Raw genomic sequence first — 19,878 nt, forward strand, 5'->3', positions numbered from 1 at the left:
GCTCAGGTCATGATCTCGCAGTCCGTGAGTTCGAGCCCCGCGTCAGGCTCTGTGCTGACAGCTCAGAGCCTGGAGCCTGTTTTGGATTCTGTGTCTCCCTCTCTCTCTGACCCTCCCCCATTCATGCTCTGTCTCTCCCTGTCTCAAAAATAAATAAATATTTAAAAATATAAATAAAATAAAATAAAATTTGTGTTTTGTAGGGGCACCTGGGTGTCTCAGTAGGTTAAGTATCCAACTTCAGCTTGGTGATGATATCACAGCTTGTGGGTTCGAGCCCCACATCAGGCTCTGTGCTGACAGCTCAGAGTCTGGAGCCTGATTCAGATTCTGATCTCCCTCTCCCTCTGACACTCCCCTGCTTGAGCTCTGTCTCTCAAAAATGAATAAACATTAAAAAAAATTTTAACATTTATATTTTGTAATATTCAAAATCTTTCATTTAAGAACATTAACTCTTAAGTTTCCCAGGTGAAAACTGTCATCCACTTAAAATTATCAGGAATCTTCTGTACATAAAGCAACAGAAATTCAATTTTATAATTTGCTTGTAGCTTTTAAATTATCTTTCAAAAAAACAATCTTTAGATAAACCTCGAAAGCGTTATGCTAAGCAAAGCCAGGCCTCAAAGGACAAATGTATGGTTCCACTTACACAAGATACCTGGAGCAGTCCAATACATAAAGACAGAAAGTAGAATGCTAGCTGCCATGGGCTCAGGACACAAAGGAGATACTGTTTAATGGGCACAGAGCTTCAGTTTGCAAAGATGAAAAGAGTTCTGGAGATGGATGACGGTGATGGACGCACAACAATGTGAATGCCCTTAATGCCACTGAGCTATGGTTCAATTAAAAATAGTTAGGATGGTAAGTTTTTTGTTAGGGGTCTTTTATCACAGAAAAAAAATACTGTTTGCATTGAACCTCCACCTAAATCCAACTTCCAGAGGTCACAAGGGCACAGCTCGATGGCATTAAACTCCACATTACTAGCAAAGTCACTGGTAAAATTTATTACAGTGAAGCATATCATACCCAGCACTTACCAAATGAAAGAGTCTACGAACTGCCTCTACCATAGGACACTGATAATCTAAACATAATAATTTTTAAAAGGATACCAAGATCTAAGGACTCTTCTGCGGCATAGCGTTTCAGTGCCGGAAGATACAGCTCAAAGAAACCAACTCTTCTCATTTTCAAACACAGGAACTGCAGCTCACAGAGATAAATGATCCTTTCAGATACTAAAGCCATTAGTGACAAAGCTGTACCCTGAGACCTCACTTCCTAACTCCAATACTGATAAACTTTCTGCTAGCCCATCTTGGAAATTCTTTTACCCAGAATATTGAAATACTCTTGACATACCAGGAAATTCTAGCTTACGGTTACTTTAAGATAGTTATTTTTCCTAATATGTATACCTCATAGAATTTCTCCAACAGAAAATAATCAAATGGAGACCAAAATTCAAAATCTGATGTTCAGTTACTTATTTACAAGTTTGAAAGACATTTTCAAAATGGCAGAGATCCAGTATATAGGTAAATTACCATAGCCAACTGGGGTAAAACTCTTCCTGGGGTCTTGACTTTTTCTTTGCTGGCTGACTTATCCTGCATGAAAAATAGGAGGACAACTGTTTACTCTTAATGGCACAATTGATTCACTCAACCAATTTTACAGAGGATCTACTGCAAGGTATAGGTCACCAAAAACATTCAAAGACCAACTTTAAACTTCTCAACATTTGTCTTAGAGTGACTTCCTTTGTAGCAAGGAAAGAAAGGTGGTATCCCACAATACTTAGAAAGCTTTGAAAAGTGTGCAAAACTTCTAATCCATCACATCTTCTTTTGGGAATTTACTTGAACCCAGCTAGCGTCCAGGGCTTGCTCAGCTCTACCACCCTTCTCTATCACTAAAATAGAACTTTTGTTCTATTGACAACTGTGGTGTTCCACTTCCTAAGGTAACGACGCATTCGGGTTAATGTGCCCTCAAGTTGCCATAAGTCACATTTATACTTTTTGGGGAAAAGCATTGTTATCCCCTTGGAATAGAGGGGAAGGGCATGGTAGGAATGTCATCTACATAATGAAAAGCACTGTAGAGAACGATCCTTTGGTCAGTAAAACAGGTAGGAGTTGTGCCTCAGCCACTGATCGATTTATTGCCTCCCCACTTCGAATCTATGTTTTTTAACCTGCTTTGTGATTCCCGAACAGGACTCTATCAACATTTCTCCGGCTGGCCCAACATTATAGAGGATTCAAAAGAACACTAAGAGAACTTTTCTTCCTGGTTCCAGGGTTTTTCCCCCGTTGCTCCATGGAGTGCCTATCAGTAGTCAGCATCCTTTCCCCTGGGCATCTTCCCAGCCTGTGGCAGACACCCTTCAGCAGGTTTCACTGACATCCCTATAGGCATCTTCCCAGGAAGTTTCCCTTACATCATAAAGGGAGACATCATTTCAAACTTTTTAGCATGCAAGTAGGTGGTCTACTCAACTCCCAGCCTGCAGCATCTCTGCAAACATCTTTGCCACCCAAGTGGGCCACAGCCAACCCCTCTCCAAGAGGTCTTAGTCTAAGCTTTGAGGAAGGGATGGCTCTTCCAAGTTTCTCCCTTGACCACTCTCCCTTAGGCATAGAAGGAGTGGCTGTTCCTTATGTCTATTCTTCTATTCTTGAAAGCTATGTTGTCCAAAACAGCATCCACTAGCCGCCTGCAACTATCAACACCTTTAAATGTCGCTCATCTGAAGTGAGACATGTTTCAGAGTGTATGTTTGGGGCGCCTGGGTGGCTCAGTCGGTTAAGTGTCTGACTTCGGCTCAGGTCATGATCTCGCAGTTTGTGAGTTCGAGCCCCACATCAGGCTCTGTGCTGACAGCTCAGAGCCAGGAGCCTGCTTCAGATTCTGTGTCTCCCCCTCTCTCTGCCCCTCCCCTGCTTATGCTCTGTGTCTCAATAATAAATAAACATTAAAAAAACAAAGAGTATATGTTTAAGTATATATTAAATATATACTGGATGTTGAAGTCTTAGTACGTAAAACAAGAAATAGGATTAGAATATATTTTATAATGATCATGCTATGTGTTGCATATTTGTTCTAAGAAGTTTACATGAATTACCTCATTTAATCCTCTTTAAAACTCTAAGGTAGTGTGCCACTTTTGTGCATATTGTATAGATAAGGACTCTTTATAGGACATCTTTGCCCCTACAAAGCTCACAGTCTAGTTAATATTAAAAACTATATGCTTTCATCCTGGAAGGGAGATGGTGTAGAGCAGAGTATTCACAGACAGTTTCAAAGAGGGAGAGGATGAAAGTCAAGCCTTGAGGCATAGTTGGATCTCCACAGAAAAGGACAGCAATGGGCTTACTGAAGACAGAGGGAACATTCATGAACAAGGACTTGGAAGCTAAATGAGTACATCAGGCTTAGGAGAGGACATTGGGGTCAAAGGTAAAGGGACTTGGCCCAACCAAAGTGTAAAGTATAACCACTGTCTTATTGCACAATGATTTACCGAACACCTACCATGTGCTGGGTTTTCTTTCAGACACTGGATCTACAGTCACTGACAGGACAAAGCCTATTCCCCCTTGGAGCTTACATTCTCGTGGGTATAAACAAACATTTCAGAAAAAAATCATTATATATAATATATATTATATACATATAATATATATTTTATATATTATATACATATATTTTATGTATTATATAAGTAATATATAATACACATTATATTATATATTTTATTATATATGTAATGTAAGCAAGTAATAAGTACAATGGAGAAAAATAAAATTGGGTAAAGAGATAGCAAAAGGTAGAGAAGTGCTAAGTTAGATGGGGTAGTAAGACCACTTTGTAGAGGTTTTGTTTGAGTAGGAACCCAAATCAAGAATGAGGAAAAGCTGGATGGGGGGTGGGGTGCTGCTATATTATGAAGCATAAGTGTTTGGGGCTTGACTGGCCCCGTTGGCAACAGAGAGCCACTGTAATCCTCTTGAGGTGACCTCAAGTCCCAGTTTGCTGGGACAGTCCCAGCATATAGCTCTTTCCCAAGCATAATTAGTAGGAATTTCACTCTCAACGGCATCTCAGTTTGGGTGATAAATTCTATTTTTATCTTATTTACCATACAAGGCCATTCAAAGGGATTTTTCATAAATGGTCCTTACAACAGTAAACAAGATATACAAGGAGGAGACTAGAGTTGGCAAGGAGAATAATTTAGTGGTTTTTAAAAATAATCCAGGCAACAGGAGATATGGGCCTTAATTTAGAGAAAATGCTAGGAACTGACAGTCACCACAACCTTCCCAGGACATGGTCTGATCATACTGCTGCCTGGTCAGAAACATCAGAAAGCCCCCTATTAAAGCAGGCACAAGTCATCACCCTGGTTTTCAAAGCCTCCTCAATACGCCCTGAACCACATCATTTCCCAGCTTCTCTTGGTTACTCTGTAGCCACAGGACTTGTGCTGGCCCATGAAATGTGAGCACTGACGTGTAAGATGTGTAAGAACTTCTGTGCCTTCTCTACTCTCCTGCCCCTGCTACCTGCAGTGAGTGGACCCCATGTTCCCAGTGGCATAGGTAGAAGGTGGAGGGGGACTCTCTGACCCGCATTAGACTTCATGCAAGGAAGGGGCAATCTCTGTTGGGTTAAGTCTCTAAAATTTGGGGGTCTGGTAGGTCAGCTGGTAATAAATATGCTAACAAAGAGACCCATCAGTTTGTCCCCTCAGTACTCCCTTGTTACAGTCCAGCTCTTTCTTCAAGACCAAGATCAAAAAAGTTTAGATTTTCTTTAACTCCGATTGCAAGTGGTCTCTTTGAATAGGAATAGCACTCTTTTGGTAATTCGTTTATTGTTTAAACCCTGCCTGAAATAGAATGTGTATGTCTGTCTATCCTGCTCTCCCAGCCCTTCATCCCACTCCATCTCAACCTACTAATTCAGTCTTATAGAGCTGGATAAATGGGTTTTAATTTTAACTTTATCTTACAAACAAAATTTGTTAACCAAGCCCCCCAAAAAAAGTGTAACTAAAGAAAACAAAATTTTAAAAAATGTTTAAAAAAAGAAAAAGGTTGCAATGAGCCTCAAACAGTATTTACCAAAGTACAACATCGAATCAGGTGAATATCCAGTGCTGTACTACAAACATTTTCTACAATTCCTAGCAAACCCCAGGATGTGGAGGGAAACATGAGCATTAAGTTTGCAAGCTGAAATGTGCAACAGGTATCTCAAAGTGGAAGGCTTTCTGTTAGCAAGAATGAGGTATAGTAAGAATGAGGTTGTAGACAATAGAGAGAAAAGGTTGTGACATATGGTCCAAGTGACCTGGAATGTTCACACCAAGACAGAAGGAATTCATGTGAGGTCTACTGTATAGCAGCCATCACAGAGGTACAGAACACGTTGCTCAACCCCAGCCTCTTACACAAACATTCACTCTAAGTCATTCTGACTTAGAGTCTCTACGCTACCCATTCTGCATACTGAGCCATCAACCCCAGTCCTGTCAACACCTTTTTTACCCTTTTTGCCCTGGGTAAACAGTGAGGGCTTTCATGTTTCCTTATATTGCAGTACAGAATATACATCTAATAGGATATTTTATACATAGTGGTTCTCTGGCTAACCAAAAATAACAGCCACACAGGAGCCAAAATACCACCTAACTAAGTAAGGTTGCTCTTCAAGAAGATCAGATGGGTAGACTTTAAATTAGTATCTACATACTTTTGCTGACAAGTAGTTCTATTTTAGTTTGCAGTTTCCTATCCAGTGGTGGCCTAGGCATATGCTACCCTTACCCTCTTCTTTGGCACTCTTGTGAGAAGGGCCCTAGGGGACTTCAAGTGACAAATCTTGTGCCTTACATCCCTTCCCATCCTCCTGGCTTTGCCTCTGATTCCACACATGGTTGTAGTGAACAGTTCTCTGCTGCCTTCAATTCACATAGAATGACAGTGTTTCACCTCAAGAAAATGTCCTTTGCTTTCTGCTGTGGGGTTTCTCCAATGCCATATAATGGGACTCTCAAGGTAGCCCACTCTGCACACATATAGGGGGAACCAGAAGTGGGTGAAAGTTAACAATCCCAGGAGTAACCTCCACCTATGTGGGATGAGAGTTGATGGATAAATGCTACTCCCTAATCATACTCAGGTCAACAATTTCAGGAAGCAGTGTATAAGCTCCTCAGAAGGTCATGGCAGGATCACTGCCAGTTAATGTGGCCATGAACTTACTGACATATGCTCAGATTGGCTTTTCTTTCTTCCTAGTTTTACTCTCCTTAATCTCTTATTTCTGCTTCCTGGGATCACTTCCCAAATAAAGTACATACAAGTCCTTTTTTCAGGCTCTTCTTTCACAGGTAATAAGCTAAGACATCTTAAAAATCAATGCTCTTCTATCCTTCTGTCTGCCCTTCCATTCTTTCACTCCCATCGTGCTCCATAAAGGATTTAGGACGTCCGAGTGCTACAAGTGTGGTGTGCAGGAAGGAGGAGAATCTGGTCACCAGTTCACAGACATTGGGAACCACCAGTGCTGAATCATCCTTGATTTCAACTACAGAAGCATGAAAGTCTATAATGAAAATCATTCTAGGTCTTAACTACAGCTACAAAAATGCCATCTAAGTGCAAACCTTAATATTCAGATGACAATATTTTTTACCCAATGGATTGCTTTTAAAAAATCTCTTAAAAGTATTACTTATCTTTAAAAAGCCCTACAACCCAAAAAGATACAAAGAAAAATACTAAGATACAGTCTAACAACAACATAGTACATGGTTTAAATCAGGCAACAAAATCATTTTATACATTTGATGGCTACAAAGAATTATTTGTTTCAGCCATTGAAAATTTGTTAAGTAAATTTAAATTTTGTTGAGATTTCCAAGCGTATATACTAGTAACAAAAATAAAACTAATGGCAATTAGTTTTTCAGTTTTAAAATTTGTTAAATTTTTATTTTTATTTTTTTTTAACGTTTATTTATTTTTTTGGGACAGAGAGAGACAGAGCATGAACGGGGGAGGGGCAGAGAGAGAGGGAGACACAGAATCAGAAACAGGGTCCAGGCTCTGAGCCATCAGCCCAGAGCCCGACACGGGGCTCGAACTCACGGACCGCGAAATCGTGACCTGGCTGAAGTCGGACGCTTAACCGACTGCGCCACCCAGGCGCCCCATAAAATTTGTTAAATTTTTAAAGGGAAAATATCTATTTCGGATCTTAGTCTTTAAAACTAGAAAGCAGAGAGATTTGCAGAACTAAAAAAAGAGATGCTATGATTTTATTATTTTATAGAACTCAGTATGGTAATCTTGGCATTATCAATAAAAAAAGTCACGATCACAACACGTACTTTGAAATGTTCAAGAATATTCGCTAACAAAATTTCATTTGAGATTTTTAAGCTGAAAAAGTCTTTCTTATTATTACGAATCATCTCTGCATGAAGCAACCCAGATTTTATAGTTCATTCTGAGTTTTTAGAAGATATTTCAAAACAAATAATGTTTGCATTGAACCTCTACTCACACTCAACTTCCAGGAATCACCAGATTCCTCAATTAAACACACTCAATTAAACACAACATAAAAGTACTAGAGAGTACATTTTATTGCAGTAAAACCTAACACTTCTAGCACGTTATCAACTAAAACTATTAACTGCCCCTTCCATAGAAAAATAAACTCAAAATAATGACAAAGGATGTCAAAATCCAAGAAATCACATTTTAGCACTGGAAGAAGCCTCTCCTCAAAGATCATTCAGTCAGCTTTTCTCATTTTAAGACTTAGAAACTGGGGCTCCAAGAGGTAGGTGAGTCACCAGCGTCACAGAGCCATTAGTGACAAAGCTGTATTGTTTCCTGATTCCAATACTGCTTCTGCCAGCCCATCTTCACAATTCTTTTCCTCAGATTACTCAAATATTCCGTGCAAACCGGTACTTGTAACTTAGAATTCCCCTCATTAAGGTAGTTATTTTTCCCCAAGATATGTTCATCCTGGATGCTCTCCATCGGAAAATGGTTCAATGGAGCACAGAATTTAAAACCAGAAATTCAGTGCTCGCTTCGGCAGCACATATCACTAAAATTGGAACGATACAGAGATTGGCACGGCCCCTGCGCAAGGATGACATGTCAATTTGTGAAGCTTCCGGATTTTTGGTATCATGCTGAGTGAATTAAGTCAGTCAAAGATAGGTATCATCTGTTTTCACTCATATGTGGAGCTTGAGAAACTTAACAGAAGACCAGGGGGGGAAGGGAAGGAGAAAAAATATAGTTACAAACAGAGAGGGAGGGAGGCAAACCATAAAAGACTCTTAAATACAGAGAACAAACTGAGGGTGGATGAGGGGGGGATGGTGGGAAAGAGGGGAAGATGGGTGATGGGCATTGAGGACACCACTTGGGATGAGCACTGGGTGATATATGTAAGCAATGAATGATGAGAATCTACCCCCAAAACCAAGAGTACATTTTACACACTGTATGTTAGCCAACTTGACACTGAATGATATTAAAATAATAATAAAATATACTTCCCCCCCAAAAATAAAAAAATAAAACCAGAAATTCAGTAACTGCTTCGCAAGCATGAACATTAGTACATCTTTATTATAAAAGCAATAAAGTATGATGATATATTAGTAAATTACCATTGACAATTGTGGTAAAAATCTTACTGGTGCCTTGGAGTTTTCTTTGCCGGCAGATTTATCCTGCATGAAAATAATACAAAGAAAAAAAAGAACCGTAACTGTTCACTCTGTTAATACTATAATTGATTCACTCAACAAAATTCTACAGTGTCTAATTTAAGAAAAACACATATCCTCCAAAATATTCTAAAACATACTCTACAGATGGTATAATACTGTGTACATAAATTCATAAGGAATCCACAAAAAATTATAAGAACTAATGAATAAGTTCAGCAATGTTGCTGGATCCAAGACCAATGGGGAAAAAAAAAAAAACAATTGTATTTCTAACATTAGCAATGAACTATCCAAAATTGAAGAAACATTTATAATAGAATTAAATACTATAAAATACTTAGGAATAAATTTAATAAGACTTGTACAATAAAAGCTATAAAACATTACTTACAAAAAAAAAAAAGACACCTAAATAAATGAAAAGACATCCCATGCTCATGGATTATAAGACAAATATTAATACCCCTTTCCCCCAAAATTATCTACAGATTCAATACATTCCCTATCAAAATCTCAGCTATTTTTTTTTAGGTAGAAATAAACAAGCTGATCATAAAACTTACATGGAAATATAAGGACCCAGAACAGCCAAATAATCTTGAAAAGGCACAAAGTTGGCAGAATCATACTTCTAGATTTCACAACTTACTACAAAGCTAGAATAATGAAGACTACATTATGATAAACACACAGATCAAAGAGATAGAATTGGAAGTTTAGAAATAAACCCATTTATTTATGGGCAATTGATTTTTGACAGGAGTGCCAAGACAATTCAGTGGAAAACTGGTCCTATCTTCTTCTCAGAATGTATCTCAATCTAAATGGCGTCCAAAGTTTCCTCAGCCTGGCCTCTGTCCTCCATCGCTAATTTTTTTTTCTGAATCCTTTATATCCTAAGGCTAATATACCCCCAATTACTACTAACAAGTACAAATATTGCTTGCAATAACTTTCAGAGAATACCTTTGTCTTCTTTGCAATAGAGAATAATTCTATTGTAGGAATTTCATCTAAAGTAAGAAGTGCTATTGAGCATGATACTTGGATTTGTAAAAGATAATACAAGTTGTGCTTCGGTCACTTATAAAGGTGTTGGCTCTCAGCATCAAATCTATGCCTTTTTGTCTTCCTTGATGGTTCTCGAGCAGGACCCAAAAACATTTCTCCAGCTGGCACAGTATTAGAGAAGGTTCAAAAGGGACACTGTAAGAAAAGGGACTCTTCGTAGTTCCAGTGCTTTTCCTCAATGCTCTCACGATGTGGCTGTCAGCAGTCAGTCAGTATCCTTGCCCCTGGGCAGCTTCCCAGCCTGCGGTACCTGGCTGATCCAGTGGCAGACAACCTCCAGCAGGTTTCACTGCCATCTCGACTGGTAGCTTTCCAGCAAGTTTCCCTTACATCAGAGGGAGAATCCCTTTCAAACTTTTCAGCATATGTGTATGTGCGTATCTGATTTGTCCCTTTAATTCCATTGATACAGTTGTCTATCTGTAAACAAATTGTATCAAATTTCTGTAACTTCACAAAAGATCTTGAAATTCTCTCCACCTTACTATTGTAAAAACAATCAGATACAGACTTCTGGTCCAAGATGGTGGTGTAGGAAGACTCTCAACTCCATTCCTCCATGGAGACCCCAAATCAACACTCATTTATAGAGCAGTTCCTCCTAGAGTTGAGCTGAGGGCTAACTGAATAGCTTCTGCACAACAAAAGATAAAGAGGCCACAGAGAACTGGCAAGAGATGAAGACACACAAAGGAAGGGAATTCTTACCCCCAACATTGCAAACCATAGAGGAGAGGGATAGTACTGAGGGACTGAGCAGATTTGTCTGCTCAGGGCATGGGGGGCGGGGGTGGTGGGGGCGGGGGGGGGGGGGGACATGGTTTAAAAGAGCAACTAGAGGGGCGCCTGGGCGGCTCAGTCATTTCAGCTTAGGTCATGATCTCCCAATTTGTGAGTTCAAGCCCTGCATCGGGCTCTCTGCTGTCAGCACAGAGCCCCTTTAGGATCCCCTGTCTCCCATTCTCTCTGCCCCTCCCTTGTTTGCACACATGCGTACACATCCTCTCTCTCTCTCTCTCTCTCTCTCTCTCTCTCTCTCTCTCAAAAACAAACATTTAAAACAAATAAAAAGTAAAATAAAAGAACAACTAGAATATAAAAGATCCAGCCTTAAAAGTTCGCCAAATGGCAAGGGAGCTGCTGGAACTCATTCCAAGTTCAAAGGGCTGGCAAGCACCATGATTTACATTCATCTTCTACATTGATAACCCAGACAGGAGGAGGGTCTGGCCACCATAGCCAGGCTGCTGCCTTAGAGTGCCAGGTCTCTAGCTCACACCAACTCCAGACACCCTGGGCACAGACAAAACCCCACAGTTTAAAGGAGCAACTGGAATATAAAAGATCCAGCCCTAAAAGTCCACCAAGGGCAAGGGAGCTGCTGGAATTCTCTCTGGTTTAGAGGGACTGGTGAGCACTATGGTTTACATTCTCCCTCCACCTTAATAGCGTGGACAGGACCAAGGTCCAGGTACCATAGTCTACTGCCTCCGTGAGCCCCGGACCCCTAGCCCACATCAACCTCAGCCAACACACCAAGGCAGCCCCAGTGCAATGCACACCGGGACACCCTAGTCAGTGCTCACTACAGCCCCAGCTGTCATGCCAAGGTGACACAGATGCCAGGGACGCCAGAACACTCCAAGCCTATGCCATTCAGATGACTTGCTAGGGCACTCCCAGAACAGACCACTCAGAGACCTGTCGGCTCATGCCTACTTTGATTCCTGCCTTCCTACCAAGACAGCTCCAATGCAAAGCACTCCAGGAACCCTTAACCCTGCCTGCCTCAGTTTCCAGCCACCTGCCAGGGCACTCCATGCATGAAGCACTCTGGGAACCCTGCCTTGTATTCTCCTTTGGCCCCAGCCATCCCACCAGGGTATCCCCTGCACGGAGTGCCCCAGGACATACCTTGGCCTGCACAACTCCACTCCCCCGCCAAGGCAGTCCCTGCATGGGCACTTGAGGCACCTTGGCTGGCACCTACTTTGGTTTTAGCTATCCTGCCACCCTCTGCATGAAAAGCCCCAGCTCCACCCCAGCCCATGTCTACTTCTGCTCAGTCATCCCACCAGGGCAGCCCCAGCACATAGTGCCCCAAACCCATAACCCACACCAGACACAGCTCCAGCCAGCCAAAGCCACAAGGCACAAACATTTTACAGGGGACAACCATACACAAGACCATTCCTTTGAGTTTAGGAGAAGTAGCTATTCCACCTAATTCATAGCAACAAACACAAGTCAGGCAAAATGAGGAGACAGATGTATATGCTCCCAATGAAAGAACATCACAACCCCCCCCACCGAACAAAATAAATGAAACAGAGCTAAGTCATATACCTGATAAAGAGTTTAAAGATGCTCACCAGACTGGAGAGAAGAGTAGAACTCAGTGAGAACTTCAACAGCTACACAGAAAATATAAAGAGGAATAAATCCAAGTTGAGTACAATTAAGTGAAATGAAAAACACACTAGAATCAACAGATTAGCAGATGCAGAAGAATTGATCAGTGATCTGGAAAACAGGGTCATGGAAAGCACCCAAGCTCAACAGCAAGAAGAAAAAAGAATTTTAAAACTGAGGATAGCTTAAAGGAGCTCTTGGACAACATCAAACAAACAAGTATTTTGTATTATAGGGGTCCCAGAAGGAGAAGAGAGAGAAAGGGGAAGAAAACTTATTTGAAGAAACGATAGCTGAAATGTCCCTAACTTGAGGAAGGAAACAGACATCCAGGATCAGGAAGCACAGAGAGTTCCAAACAAAATGAATGCAAGGAGGTGCACAGCACTGCAATAATTACAATGTTAAAAGTCAAAGGGAGAATTTTAAAAGCATTAAGGTTATCATTCAGAATTGAAGGAGAGATAGAGTTTCCCCAGACAAACAAAAGTTAAAGGAATTCATCACCACCAAACCAGTCTTCCAAGAAATATTAAAAGGTCTTCTTTAAGTTTAAAAAAAGGCCATAATTAAAAGTAGGAAACTTATGAATAAAATGATGTAAAATATGATAATATACACATACAACATTGAAGGGGTAGTAAAAAAAGTTCTTTTAGAATGTGTCTGAACTTAAATGACCATCAACTTAATATATATTGACAGCTTTATCCCATATATGAACTTCATAGTAACCACAAACCCAAACTCTTTTATATATACAGAAAAAAATAAAGAGAAAGCCAAGCCTAACACTTCAGAAAGTCATCACAAGGCAAGAAAAAGAAAAGAACTACAAAAACAACTATAAACTGATCTTAAAAATGGCAATATGTACACATCAATAATTACTTTACATTTAAATGGTCTAAATACTCCAACCAAAAGACATAAGGTGGCAGATGGATAAAAAACAAGATCCATCTATACATGACTACAACAGACTCACCTCACACCTAAAGACATATACAGATTGAAAGTAAGAGTATGGAAGAAGATGTACCGTGCCAATAGAAGAAGAAAAAAAAAAGCTGGGGTAGCAATACTTAGAGAGGACAAATAGACTTTTTAAAAAATATTTTTGAGAGAGAGAGTACGAGCAGTGGAGGGGCAGAGAGAGGGGGAAACGGGATCAGAAGCGGTCTCTGTGCCAACAGCAGAGAGCCTGATGTGGTGTTGAACTCACACACCATAAGACATGACCTGAGCCAATCAGATGCTTAACCAACTGAGCCACCCAGGCATCCCACAAACAAGACTTTAAAACAAAGACAGTAACAAGAGACAAAGAGGGGCATCATATAATGATAAAGGGATCAGTCCAACAAGAAGATATAATAATTTCAAATATTTATGCACCCAACACTGAAGCATCTATATATATGAAGTATTAACAGACATTGAGGGAGAAATTGACAGTAATACATAGGAGAATTTAACACCCCACTTGCATCAGTGGATCGATCATCTGAATAGAGAGAAAAAAAATCAAGACACAGCATCTTTGAATGACCCACTGGACCAGATGGACTTAATAAATATATACAGAACACTCCATCCAAAAACAGAATATACATCCTTTTCAAGTGCACACGGAACATTCTCCAGGATACATCACATGTTAATCCACAAAACAAGTCTCAATAAACTTAGGAAGATTGAAATCACATCATCTATCATTTTCAAGCACAACTGTATGAAATTAGAAATCAATCATAAGGAAAAAAAAACAGGAAAACCTCACAATGCATGGAGACTAACTACCATGGGTCAAAGAAATCAAAGAGAAAATAAAAAATACATGGAGACAAAAATGAAAACACAATGACCCAAAATCTGTGGGACAGAACAAAAACAGTTCTTAGAGGGAAATTTATAGCAATAAGGCCTAGCTCAAGAAACAAGAAAAATCTCAAACAATCTAATCTTAGATCTAAAGGGACTAGAAAGAAAGAAAAAAAAAAGACCAAAGCCCAAAGTTAGTAGAAAGAAGGAAATAGGAGCATAAATAAATGAAATGAAGAAAAAACAAACAAACAAACAACAACAAAAACCAATGAAACCACGAGCTGGTTCTTTGAAAAGGTCAACAATTGATAAACCTTTAGTCAGACTCATGAAGGAAGAAAAGACAGAGAGAGAAATGAAAGAGAGAGAAAAAAAGTAACAACCAACACCACAGAAATACAACAAATTATAAGAGAACACCATGAAAGATTATGCCAACAAATTATACAACCTAGAAGAAATGAACAAATTCCTAGAAACACACCATGTTCTAAAACTGAATCAGGAAGAAATAGAAAACCTGAATAGACCAATTACTAATAATGAAATTGAATAAAAAAAAAAACAACAAAAATCCAACAGACGTATTCACACGTGAATTCTACCAAACATTTAAAGAAGAGAGAAGATTTAATGCCTATTCTCAAACTATCAAAAAAAAGGGGGGGGGGGAAGAAAGCTTCCAAGTACCTTCTATAAAACAAGCGGTACCCTGATACAAAAACCAGACAAAAACACTATAAGAAGGCAACAGGCCAATATCCCTGATGACACAGAGGCAAAGGCCTCAACAAAATGTCAGCAAACCACATTCGACAATTCATTAAAAGGATCATTTACCACAGTCAAGTGGGCTTTATTCTTGGGAAGTAAGAATAGTTCAATATTCAGAAATCAACATGATACACCACTTCAGTGAAACAAGGGATAAAAACATATAATCTCAACAGATGCAGAAAAAGCATTTGACAAAAGTCAGCAACAATTCATGATAAGAACGCTCAACAAGGTAGGTTTAGAGGAAACAAACCTCAACAAATAAGGGCCATATGTGAAAAACCCAAAGCTAACATCATACTCACTGGTAAAAACAGCTTTTCCCCCATGATCAGGAACAAGTGTGTATACTCTCACCATTTTTATTCAATATAGTACCAGAAGTTCTAGCCATAGCAATCAGACAAGAAAAATGTAAGACATCCAACTTGGTAAAGATGAAGTAAAACTCACTGTTTGCAGATGATGTGATACTATATATAAAAAACCCTAAGGACTCCACCAAAAACTATTAGAATAAGTGAATTCACTAAAGTTGCAGGATACAAAATTAATACACAAAAATCCATTGCATTTCTCTACTCTAATAAATAGCATAAAGAGAAATTAAGAAAACAACTCCATTTATAATTACACCAAAAAATAATAAAATACCTAGGAATAAACTTAACCAAGGAGGTGAAAGACCTGTACTCTGAAAATTAAAATATTGATCAAAGAACTTGAAGATGACACAAATGCAAAGATATTTCATGCTCACTGACTGGAAAGATTATTCTTAAAATGCTCATACTATCCAAAGCAATCTACAGATTCAGTGTAATTCCTATCAAAATACCAGTAGTATTTTTCACAGAACTAGAACAATACTAAAATTTGTATGGAATCACAATAGACCATAACAGCCAAAGCAATCTTAAGGAACAAAGTTAGAGCAATCACAATTATACAGTGATATAATATAAAGCTGTAGTAATTAAAACTCTATGATACTAAGAAAAATACACACACAAATCAATGGAACAAAGGGCCCATAAATAAACCCATGCCTTATGTTCAATTAATCTACAACAAAGGAGGCAAGAATACACAATGAGGAAAAGACTGCCTCTTCAATAAATAAAGACTGCTGGGAAAACCGGACATCTACATGCAAAATAATGAAACTGGACCACTTTCTTACACCACACACAGAAATAAATTTAAAACAGATTAAACACCTAAATGTCAGACCTGAAAACACAAAACTTTTAGAAGAAAACATAGGCAATAATCTCTCTGGCATTGGCTTTAGCAACATTTCTCTAGATATGTCTCCTCAGGCAAGGGAAACAAAAACAAAAATCAACTCCTAGGACTACACAAATAAAAAGTTTTTGCACAGTGAAGGAAACCATCAACAAAACAAAAAAAAGCAGCCCACTAAATGGAAGATACTTGCAAATGATTTATCAATAAGGGATTAATACCCAAAGTATATAAAGAGCTTCTACAACTCAACACCAAAAAAACAAACAAACAAACAAACAAACAAACACCTATCCAATTTTCAAAAAAATTGGATACCTGGGTGGCAGAGATACCTGGGTGGCTTACTCGGTTAAGCATCCAAGTCTTGATTTCAGCTCAGGTCATGATCTCACAGTTCATGGGTTTAAGCCCCACATTGGGCTCTGGGCTGATGGTATGGAACCTGCTTGAGATTCTCTCTCTCTCCCTCTCTCTTTTTCTGTCCCCCACTCATGCTCTCTTTCTCTCTCTCAAAACAAATAAACTTAAAAAAAAATAGAGGACCTAAATAAGCACTTTGCCAAAGAGGACACACAAATGACCAACATAAATGAAAAAGTGCTTAACATCACTAATCAGAGAAATTCAAATCAAAACCACATTTAGAAATCACCTTACACCTGTCAGAATGGCTGAAATGAAAAACACAAAAATAAGTGGTGAATATGTGAAGAAAAAGAACACTTGTGCACTGTTGATGGAATGTAAATTGGTACAGCCACTACAGAAAACAGTATGGAGTTTCCTCAAAAAGTCAAATCCATTATGATCCATCTATTCTGATACTGGGTATTCACCCAAAGAAAAGGCAAACAAATGCAATTTGAAAAGATATATGCACCTCTATGTTTATTGAAGCATTATTTACAATAGCCAAGATATGGAAGCAACCCTAGTGTCCATCCATATGAGTGGATAAAGTTGTGGTATACATACACAAATACACAATAAAATACAACTCAATTGTTAAAAAAGGAGATCTTGCCATTTGCAACATTGTGGATGGACCTAAAGAATATTATGCTAAGTGAAATAAGTCAGACAGGACAAATATCACATGATTTCACTTATATGTGGAATCTAAAAAAACAAAACAAAAAAAGAAAAAAATGAACAAAAAGAAGAAACAGACCCAAAAATACCAGAAAGGTGGCCAGAAAGGAGGGGAGTAGGGGATGGGCAAAATGGGTGAAGGGGAGTGGGAGACACATGTTTCCAGTTATGTGAAGAAGTCCTGAGAATAAAAAGTACAGCATAGGGAATATAGTCAATGGTATTGTAATAGTGTTTTATGGTGACAGATGGTAGCTATGCTTGTGGTAAGCATAAGATATAAACTTGTTGAATCACTATCTTATACACCTAAAACTAATATAACATTGTATGTCAACCACATCTCAATAAAAAAAAAAATTACCATGGACAATCTTGACCTTTTTTCTACCAGGTGAATTTTAACATCAATGTTGCATAAAACTTTCGGGAATTTTGATAAAAATACACTGAATTTCTAGAATAACGTGAAGGAAGCTGACATAATTAGGATACTGACTCTTTTTTTTTCATGAATACAATGCTTCTTCATTCAGATCCTGGGAGTGTATCCTTCAAAATCATTTCATAATATTCTTCCTAAGCGTCTTCTACATCTTTCGTGAGATTTTTAGGTATGACGATTTTGAATGGGAAAATGAATCATAGCATCTGCACAAGACTTACAAACTTTTTATCCCAACTGCTTTGTCAACATGGAAAGGTCTATGAAAGCTGCATCTACTTGTCATTTCTGTGATGGTTGTGCTTTGTTTGGCCCAGTCCAGTCTCCATGCCCCCCCTTTTTTTTTTAACCCTTGCTTTCTGCCTGAAAGGCCCAATCTGGTGGGGATTAAGCAATGAGAAGCACCAGTAGGACACTAGAGAGCAGGAGGGGAGAGCGTTTTGGATATTTCTTTCCTAGTATGTCCTGTTTCCCATAGTTCTGTTAGTAGCTGAATTCTTCCAGAGCTCAGCTCCTATCAGGAAGCTACCATTCCAAACCCCCACCTCATACCAGGTTTTAGATAATGGGAAGTATATAATTGAAATGATAAACGGTAAACAGCAATTCCTGATCAGGCCTAGGAATGTTAATGACTTTGTATTGCTGTTAATCTTTAAGTGCCTCCTCAACCTCGTTGGCTCTTTGCCTTAACCTTACCCACACCACTGCAAAGGGTCTCTTTGTAGGTTTTCTTCAATTAAATCCCTTTGAGATGGTCATCTGTTTTCTGGTGGGATCCTAACGAACAGAACTTCATTAAAATTAAAATTGCTAAGGAGTCTAGACCTTCCTTAAGTAGTCTGGCTTTGCATTTCGTTTTGATTTTAATTTTCAACTACTTGTCTATTGGACGGGAGGTCATAAATCTGGCATAATCTAAGTTTAACCACTCTGATCAAATGACCAGAACCTGCGAATGTATCAGGTTAAATCAACAATCTCATGAAGTTGTCTGGTTAAAACAATCTCTCAAAATTTATCAAGGTTGATTTGACATAGTTGTCACAGATTTGCAGTATGGTTATCAAAGTGATCACCTAGGTGGGCCTCATATCAAACTGTTTTTACTCTGACCTCCTCTTTAAGCAAGGACATGAAGAAGATATTTAGGAAAACTGAATGAGCATCCTATAAATGCACAATTACAGTACTTGATTTAACAATTAGAAAAAGTGAGGGGCGCCTGGGTGGCGCAGTCGGTTAAGCGTCCGACTTCAGCCAGGTCACGATCTCGTAGTCCGTGAGTTCGAGCCCCACGTCCGGCTCTGGGCTGACGGCTCAGAGCCTGGAGCCTGTTTCCGATTCTGTGTCTCCCTCTCTCTCTGCCCCTCGCCCGTTCATGCTCTGTCTCTCTCTGTCCCAAAAATAAATAAACGTTGAAAAAAAATTAAAAAAAAAAAAAAACAATTAGAAAAAGTGCTTGGGTAGAGAGGAGTTGACAGCTTTTTCCTCCTTACCTGCCCACCATATATAGTCGATTTGTGGGGCACTCCACGATCTTTGCATATTAAGACCCTTGAAAGTTCTTCAATGAAGCTCAAATGTCTTACTTTATGTTTTAATTTTAAAATTGAAATGAGCAGTTGCAAGGGATTTATGTTTCTCTTAAATAGCTAACTTAAGAGCTCAGACTGCTATTCCTGAAAAATGCCTTGTCACTCTCAAACTTCCACTAATGAGATGAATGTGTTAAAATCTCCTTCAGCAAATATGATTTACCACCTGCTCACTTTTTCAAACTAAATGAATACATAAGTAAATGTCACATAAGAATGGCATTTCCAAAAGTTTAATCCATTCCATTTGTTTTAGGTTAAAATGTAAAAGCTTTTATCCTTTCAAAAGGAAAACTGCATTTGAAATTAGCATAAATGAGAGTACCAAGAGTTTTAAAATTACCAAACAACCAAAGCAGTGAGAGAGGGACCTCTGCTGTTTAAAAATGGTGTTTAAAAAAATGGAAATAATCCTAGATGGGGTCATGCAACTTTCTTTCAAGATCCCAATAATGCCTCTTCGATAACATAGGTCCCTTTAGGGGAGAGTGGGGAAGGGATAAGGGAAGTCATTTCCAAACGTCACTTTTATTAAAATAAAGCAAAATTTAAAACCTAACTGCCAATAGGTTTTCACTGGATATTTTTTAATTGTAAATTGGTCAGCT

General features: G+C 38.8%; 1 protein-coding gene and 1 non-coding gene across 7 annotated transcripts in view; one reads left to right on the forward strand and one right to left on the reverse strand.

Moving 5' to 3' along the window:
* The window catches only part of DNAH7 (dynein axonemal heavy chain 7), a 267,521-nt gene that overhangs the window by 246,051 nt on the left and 1,592 nt on the right, over positions 1-19,878 (reverse strand). For 2 of the 6 annotated variants that reach the window (XM_040475712.1, XM_040475711.1), the window contains exons 2-4: positions 12,215-12,282; positions 8,735-8,797; positions 1,560-1,622 (exon numbers count right to left, since the gene is read on the reverse strand). Coding sequence is in view for 5 of the 6 variants with exons in the window: in XM_040475711.1 (XP_040331645.1) it covers positions 1,560-1,622; positions 8,735-8,737 (66 nt within the window). In the remaining variant the exon portion in view is untranslated. Of the gene's footprint in view, positions 1-1,559; positions 1,623-2,212; positions 2,414-8,734; positions 8,798-12,214; positions 12,283-19,878 lie in introns of those variants that run through there. The other 4 variants (XM_040475707.1, XM_040475709.1, XM_040475708.1 and 1 more) reach the window with 4 other exon arrangements.
* Positions 8,136-8,240, forward strand: LOC121031128 (U6 spliceosomal RNA). Its single transcript, XR_005790562.1, has one exon. It is a non-coding gene; the product is annotated as a U6 spliceosomal RNA (small nuclear RNA).

The sequence above is a fragment of the Herpailurus yagouaroundi genome, unplaced genomic scaffold (assembly GCF_014898765.1).
Source record: "Herpailurus yagouaroundi ecotype Mexico unplaced genomic scaffold, PumYag 140, whole genome shotgun sequence".
Taxonomy (NCBI): Eukaryota; Metazoa; Chordata; class Mammalia; order Carnivora; family Felidae; genus Herpailurus; species Herpailurus yagouaroundi.